The sequence below is a fragment of the Ursus americanus genome, chromosome 20, assembly GCF_024610735.1.
Source record: "Ursus americanus isolate L20-20 chromosome 20, mUrsAme1.1.p, whole genome shotgun sequence".
NCBI classification, from domain to species: domain Eukaryota; kingdom Metazoa; phylum Chordata; class Mammalia; order Carnivora; family Ursidae; genus Ursus; species Ursus americanus.
The window spans coordinates 27,763,672-27,771,979 of record NC_142146.1 but is presented as its reverse complement, the minus strand read 5'-3'; the positions used below and the strand labels follow the sequence as shown (position 1 = coordinate 27,771,979).

General features: G+C 40.3%; 1 protein-coding gene across 3 annotated transcripts in view; it reads right to left on the bottom strand.

The window, feature by feature from the left end:
• Positions 1-396: 396 nt before the first annotated feature.
• Positions 397-8,308, bottom strand: part of LOC123788369 (collagen alpha-4(VI) chain-like) — a 123,409-nt gene continuing 115,497 nt past the window's right edge. For all 3 annotated transcript variants that reach the window (XM_045791731.2, XM_045791730.2, XM_087870197.1), the window contains 3 exons: positions 7,298-7,394; positions 6,570-6,799; positions 397-1,080 (listed from right to left, as the gene is read on the bottom strand). In XM_045791731.2, the coding sequence (XP_045647687.2) occupies positions 905-1,080; positions 6,570-6,799; positions 7,298-7,394 (503 nt within the window). In that variant the 3' untranslated portion in view covers positions 397-904. The remainder of the gene's footprint in view (positions 1,081-6,569; positions 6,800-7,297; positions 7,395-8,308) is intronic.

Genomic DNA, 8,308 nt, shown 5'->3' with positions numbered 1-8,308 from the left:
TTAATACACGATCCCTCTGAGGCCCCACACCAGGCACCCTCAATATCCAGCAGCTCTAGAAGTCCACGCAATGCCCACGTCTGCCCTGAGGCTGGGCCCAAGTTAGAGGCCTGGGGAATACAGCCATGAAGCCAGAGGAAGGTCTCACAAAATCACAGTTTCCTCACTATCTATATGGAAAAAATTTTCATCCAGGGTGAACCTAGACCCTTCGTTTCATATGTGCATTGAAGACAACAGCTTGAATTGTTGAGTCACCATGTTTCAAAAGACAAGAGTCATTGTAATTGATGACAAAGGATCGGTCCCACGGCAAACTCACTGCTTCCTCTCCATCAACGGCTGTGTCACAAATGTAACACAGAATATAACGCAGTAAGCAGGCATCACACACGGTTTCCCATCAGGTGGTTTAACCAAAATACCTTTATTTTTATGCTGAGTGGCAAGGATTAAATATCACATTAAAAATTTCCAGACCCCCACTTTGACTAAGACTTCCATATTCTCTAGTGATAAACAAAAATTCAAGTTTCAACTCATTTCCGAATTAAGTTGCACTCACTGCTTACATTGAGTTTTCTTTGGCTTCAGAGCCGAAAAAAAAATTTTAAGTAACATTATAGTTCAAGTTAAGTTTCTTTTTCATTCAGTTCTAAGTCCTTTAAAAACCTGCAGCAAAGTTTCATTTACTCTTTTAGCTACTAGAATGCAGTCCTTCTCAAGCCACAAATCATCTGGCCCAAGTCCTTGCTGGGAGGAAAAAACTCAGGGGGTTAGGAATCCGACCTATGAGACTGTAGAGTGAGCTACATAATTGATGAGCTGTACGGCACTGTCTCAGGAAAGGTAAAAATCGTTGTCATCGGCTATGAAACAGAAACAGCCGTAATGAGGTTCTGCCCTACAGGGGTGTTGGGACACACCGTGCCTCACACTCTTCCTTGGTTTCAAACCGGTTCGCGTTGCCCCCGCAGCTGCCATACCAGAACTGTCGGCAGGCCTGCTTCTCCTTGTCATAGTACCATTTCAGGGTGTAATCCTGGCAATCCCCTGCCATGGGATCCATGGAACAAGGACCTGCAGCAAAACAAATGCAGGGAGAGCTGAATTTCCTGCATGAGCATGACAGCAAAGGAATGATGGTTTGGACACACAGACTGGGAATGAATCCCAGCCTCACCACCAACTGGCTGTGTGAGCCTGAGTTTATCCCAAACTTATCCTCTCTGAGCCTCAATTTCCTCAACCATAAAAGCAATGAAAAAACCCACATCACAAGTTTGCCATAAGGTGGCACAGAACATACATGAAAAGTGCAATACAGTTACGGCTATTATTTTGCACGGTACCCACAATATGGAAGATACACTAGATAATGTGTAAATGAGTGAATGGATGCATGAATGAAGTTTTCTAGTACCAAGAACTCCTCCCTTGCCTATTATGCTCATTTCCCTCTTTTTCAAACCATATCAATCCCTTGCCCAATCCCAAACCCATCCAGTCTTCTAACGACCTAGCAAAAAATCCAGCTTATTTAATAGGTAGTATACCCTGACACTTGCCCAAGAAGTTAAGATTTATCTATTATAAGAAAAACATGTTGTTCCTGAAAAATGAAAAACAATATTTATAATTAACGAGTTACAACAGAGCAAGATCTGAGATGCCCTGAATTTTATATCAGATGTTAATTTCCCCATGTATGGAACTTCTGCCTTCCAAGGAGAACACATTTCCTTGGGTACACTTGATGTCACAGAAAAATATGCTTGTTCCAGGTTAGAGCCATGAAGCATAGAATAATGTTATCCTCCAGATAGTTTCCCCTGGGCCTTCTAAGTACCACCAAATAAAGATGATATGTCTTCAGAAAGCAAGAGGCAAAAATTCATTTTCTGTTCCTTGGAAGACACCTCCCACTGGTATAATCAGCTCAAACCAGTTTTCTTGAAGGAATGACCAGATGTGCTGGGCCCAAGGGAATGAGATACATTCTTAGTGAGTTAAAGAGTTGGTCATGGAAATTGTCCAGGAGAAGAAACCAGAAAAAATGCTTCTCCAAAACTTGTCAGAGTCAATAGGAAAATACTCCAAAGGTAAACTTTTGGCTGTATTCCGTAGATTCAATGAGTAGATGTGGGGCTCAGCAATCAGCTGGCACCCTCTACCATTACAAACTAATTTAAACTGACAGCCAAGGACTTGTTTAAATAGATCATTCACAAAGCAGAAATAAACTACTGGGACTTCATCAAAACAAAAAACCTTCTGCCCAGTGAAGGAAACAATCAGCAAACCTAGAAGGCAACCTATGGAATGGGAAAAGATATTTGAAAATGACATATCTAATAAAGGGTTAGTGTCCAAAACCTATAAAGAACTTAGCAAACTCAACACCCAAAAAAACAAATAATCCAGTTAAAAAATGAACAGAAGACATGAACAGACATTTCTCCAAAGAAGACATACAGATGACCAACAGACACATGAAAAGATGCTCAACATCACTCATCACCAGGGAAATGCAAATCAAAATCACAATGAGATAGCACCTCACACCTATCAGAATGGTTAAAATTAACAATATCAGAAACAACAGATGTTGGAGAGGATACAGAGAAAGGGGAACCCTCTTGCACTGTTGGTGGGAATGCAAACTGGTGTAGCCACTCTGGAAAACAGTATGGAGGTTCCTCAAAAAGTTAAAAATAGAGCTACCCTACAATCCAGCAATTGTACTTTTAGGTATTTATCCAAAGAATACAAACATTCAAAGGGGCACATACACCCAATGTTTATAGCAGCAATGTCCACAATAGCCAAACTATGGAAAGAGCCAGATGTACATTGATAGATGAATAGATAAGGAAGATGTGGAATATATATACAAAAATATATGAACACATGTAATGGAATTATATATACATTATATATTATATATATGACTACATATAATGGAATTATATATACATATTATATATACTACATATATAATATTATTATTATATATGAATATATGATGGGATTATATATAGATAATCTATGATGGAATATTACTCAGCCACCAAAAAGAATGAAATCTGGCCATTCACAATGATGTGGATGGAACTAGAGGGTATTATGCTAAGCAAAATAAGTCAGTCAGAGAAAGACAAATATCATATGATTTTACTCATATGTGGAATTTAAGAAACAAAACAGATGAACATAGGGAAAGAGAAGGAAAAATAAGATGAAACAGAGAGGGAGAAAAACCATAAGAGACTCTTAACTATAGGAAACAAACTGAGGGTTGCTGGAGGGGAGGGGAGGTAGGTAGGGTGATGGGGTAATTAGGTGATGGGCATTAAGGAGGTCACTTGATGGAATGAGCAGTGGGTGCTCTATGCCACCCACTGAATTCTACCTCTGAAACTAATAATACACTATACGTTAATTAAATTGAATTTAAGGGGTTTAAGTCTTTAAAAAAATAAAAAATAAATGCCCAGTGTCTACTAAGCATTTGAAATACGGCTATTGCAACTAAAGAAACTGATTTTTTGTTTTATTTAATTTCAAATTATTTAAATAATAGCCAACGTGGCTAGTGTGTGGTCAGCGCAGCTATAGGTGAGTAAATCCTGATGCTTTATCTCTGAGGTATTCTTTATAAACACTGGGATTGAAAATATACCAAGATCATCCTGGTTCTGTGAAAAGAAAGGACACTCACTTAATTCTTCACAAGTAAATACAATGAAAGTTTGCCAGTGTTACGGCAGAATGTGGCTGAAGATACAGGGGCACAAAGGAGGCCATGAAAATTTAACACTCCCCGGGGTCAGAATGGGCTCTAAGTAGAGGTGACACTTGAGTAGTGAAAGGTGAGTAGAGGTAGTCCAGGCGGGCACCGTGGAGGCAATGCCAATGGGCAGGTGAGGGCGAGCACCTCCATGGCGACAGGGAATAAATAACGGGGCACAAGGGGCAAATAGTGCAAAGGGTATCTGCAAGGGAGTGGAGGCCAGTGAGGCCCCAGAAGACCACAGCAGGGGTCCAACTGAAGAGGCCTGAGTGCCTTGCCCAGGCACGGGGACACTGTCTTCTAAACAACGGGGAACTATAGAAGAAGAGAAACGACATGGCCCCATGGGAAGGCAAACTAGAAAAATTAATTTGGTGCTCAGACAGGAATTGGAAACAGGACACACTGGAAGAAATGAGATCAGACAGAGCTCCGGAGTTACCCTTGAAGTGAAAGCCAAGGTGTTGGAAAAAAGATGTGGGAAAGGGGGATGGACCTGAAGGAGGAAGTCACACCAACGTCTAGTCACCAGCTGGAAGGGGGAGGCGAGGAGAGGAGAACGACCAGCGTGGTAAAGACAAGTGGAGCTCATTTAACTGAGTTCCTTTGAGATGACTGAGGGCGTGTGCCACGGCGCAATCTGGAGGGTAGGTGAATACATTGGTCTGCAGCTCAAGAGAGTGAGGGTGGAAGATATGGATCTGGAGTCATCAGTCCAAGGGGGGAGCCGAAATCCTGGCAGGAAAGCTTGCTCCAGTGTGTGTGCGCAGAGCACCCGGGGGCTGACCGCAGGCCCTGGGGGAAATCATGGTGGTTCACCCTGAAATTAATGAAGCCCAAGCTTCTGCACCCCTTCCTTGCATAAGCCTCTTCGAAAGAAATACTCACTTTGTCCTTAATTTTAATATCTTTGTTTTCTTTTTCTTAAAGAGAGGCTTATATGTAGGCATCGTATCAACATCAGATTCCATAAAACCCGGATCCCCCTGTGAGGATGGACCTGGAAAGAGGAGCCCACGAGAATGGGCCAGTCAGAAGTGGAAGACCAAGATAAGAACGCTGTTTCTGAAGCCCAGAGAGGAGGGGGTTTGAAGAGGAAGGTAGTGGTTAAAGTCCCAAGGAGCTCAAGTCAGGTCTGGAAGAGCCCTTTGGTCTTTCTTGACAGTTGACAACACACTTGAAGACAAGGCCTGGCTCTTTTCCCTGAGTGGAGGACTGGAGGTGAAGGTGTGCAGCCGGCCACCTCGGAGGTCGCAAGAGGTTACAACCGGCCACCTTTATTTCTTTTGAAAGCAAAAAATAATAAAAATAAATAAAAATAAAAATAAAATAAAATAAAATAGTAAAATAATATAATATAAAATAGTAAAGTAAAATAACATAAAATAAAATAAAATAGTAAAGTAAAATAGCATAAAATAAATAAAATAAAATAAATAATAAGGGCATCTGCTAGAGAAAGAGACATGGGGGAAGGAGCTTGAGGAGGTGGCAAAGTTTGGAGTGCCCTTGGAATGCAACCAAAGAGAACGGGCCAGAGCCAAGTTACACACTGTGGGAAGTTGGGGGGACCTTGCGGTTTCCGTGTTTGGCTGTGAATAGAACTGGATGAGATAACCAGTAAGCTCTCCTCCACCACCTTGAATTTGTGGGCGAGCGTGCCTTAGAGTAGTAGTTCTCACACTTGGTTGCTTAGTGGACTCACTGGGTAAGTTCCACACGCAGAGATTCTGACTGAATGGGTCTGGGGTGAGGTCAAAGCATTGAATTTTTAGATTCTCAGGCAATTCTAATTTACAGCCAAGACTGAAAATCACTGCCTTGGTAAGATTACCTAAGGATATTGTACAGTGGAAATACAAGACCTGACAAGATCTTCTATGCTTAATGTTCAGCTGTCCATGCCAGGAGTGTCAATTCCTGGGTCTGTCTGGTTTTGTTATTTCCCTTTGGACATGTGTTTGCTTTGGAATCTAAGAGGTGGACATATCATTGGCATTTTAACAGCTAACTTGTATCGTATCCTTCTATGTGGCAAACACACGAATTATCCAGTTTTATTCTTAAAATAATCTTATGAGGTCGGTATTCACATAATCCCCACTTCACAGAACACTGAGCCCCTGGAGAACGACCTAGGCACATTCAAAACTTCTGGGCAAACATTTCTCATTTAATCTAAGCAGGACTGACCCCTACCACTCACTAGATACCTCTTTCAGTTATCTTTTCCCTGCCTTTTCAAAACTTCAGGGTCAAATCCCCCCCATATCTCTTTCTGACGTGTTTACTAGTTTTGCTTAATTTGCTCATTCCATGTAAGAGGTAACATGGCATTTGCATTACCACCTGCCATAATCAAAATTGATGCTACGGTTGTTTTAGATGGATCCAGAATATTCCTTAAACTTGGTCACTTTATATGTAGCCACTTATACAGAGATGAAGGAACCTTCTACTTTCCTTCAAGGTCAGGAGTATTTTCGCCACTTCTGTGACAGATCATGGCTTCTGGGCAATGAAGTAAACCCTTCACAGGGTTTGTCTCCATAATAATACTCCCTGAAATAACTGCTGTTCACTTCCAGTTTTATAGTCAGATGAAAGTCAGCCTCTGTATGTTTTCTTAAATTAATGTCTTTAGTTATGTACATGAATTTGTGCATTTGAAAGGAAAGTGCCTAAAAAGCCAAAATTCGCTGCTAACACAGTGCACAGGAATTTTTTTTTTTTAAATGAAGGCAATCTAAGGAACAAGAAATAGTTTGGTTTTTACCATAGGCAGTGCCTGAATTTCTTTCTTTTCCGGTTTGTTTTCGTCTGGCAGGCCTTTCTTGTCCATTTCCTCCAGCACCATATCCATTCTTTTCATAATTTTCAAGGGCTTCTTGCTGAGTTACAGATTTCATTGTGGCTTTTCTCTTCTCCTCTAGCGAAACGTCTGTCACTTCAAGTGCTTCCAGCTCATCCGCAAAGCCAGATGGGCCAAACTGGCGCTTGGGCAACCTGCATAGAGACAATTCCATCTCAAATTGCAAAACTGAACCACAAGAACTGGGAGGTTCAGTCCCCAACTGATACGGGTGGGCTCAATAAACTTCAGGCTCGAGCATTTCCTGATGACGCTGGTGTCAAATTGGCTAGTTTCTTAGGTTTGCAGAGATGTTTGCACAGACATCAGAATAATATGGTTAGCATTATTTATTTTGCCTGTGGGACGTGGGATTAAAGGCTGGGGGGATGTAGTAGAATGGGAAATTGTTATTTCATTGCTTTTATATACTGATGTGCCCTTTAAATTTGTTATACTGGCCCTATATTACTCTTAACATTAAAAAATAATAATTAAAAAAAAACATATCAGAGTTGTCAAACAGGAGCAACCCAGCGCCAGTGGTTTGGGTCAGGTCAAGGACCTGGCATCACCTGTGACCTTTCTTTAGGGAGAGAGTCTCCTGCAGGGAACAGAGCTGTGGGACAACCTCAGCTCTGCCTTCAGCCTACCTCCTGATAGGCCTAAATGGTTGCAGCAGAGTGTCCCCTCGGTTTGGACCCCCACATTTCTCAATGAGCTCGGGGGATGGGTACTGGTTTATTCCACCTAAAAATAAAATAAAAAATTAAATCAAGTCAAACCAAGCATAAAATAATGTAAAACTTAAAAATAAAAGCATAAAAACAAAATATTATCCATTAAGACATAAAATTTAAAAGACAAAAAAAGCATAAAATCAAATATAAAATAAAAAACAAAAAAATAAAAATAAAATCAAACAAAACATAAAGACCAAAAAAATCCACTGATATAAAATGAAAAAATATAAATTCAAATAAGGCATAAAACAAACACCAAAATAAAAGCAAAGAAAATAAAATAAAAACCAAACAAAATAAAAACACGAAAGTCATCCTATCACATAAATAATATAAAATAAAATCAGAACATAAAAGTGTATATCAAAACATAAGATTAGACCTAACACAATACTTTAAAAATTAAGTAAAATGAAATTGAAACAGACTAGAAAAGTGATTCCCCAAGACTGCTTCTCCCTCGGAGTCACTAAGCCACCAGCCATCCATTAGAATTCTCTCCTCCAGAAAGGGATAAAGAAGGGGGAGTAATCAGAAGGGGGAATGAAGCATGAGAAACTATGGACTCTGAGAAACAAACTGAGGGCTTCAGAGGGGAGGGGGGTGGGGGAATGGGATAGGCCGGTGATGGGTAGTAAGGAGGGCACGTATTGCATGGTGCACTGGGTGTTATACGCAACTAATGAATCATCAAACTTTACATCAAAAACCAGGGATGTACTATATGGTGACTAACATAATATAATAAAAAATATTATAATAATAAAAAAAAGAATTCTCTCCTCCACCTCCTACAAAGATAAGGAATCAGAATCCACATTTTAACAAGATCCCTGAAAGATACATGTGCACATTAAAATTTGAGAAGCACTGTTATATGCCACTGGATTTAGTAATCCATAGTCCTGGATATAAGAATAA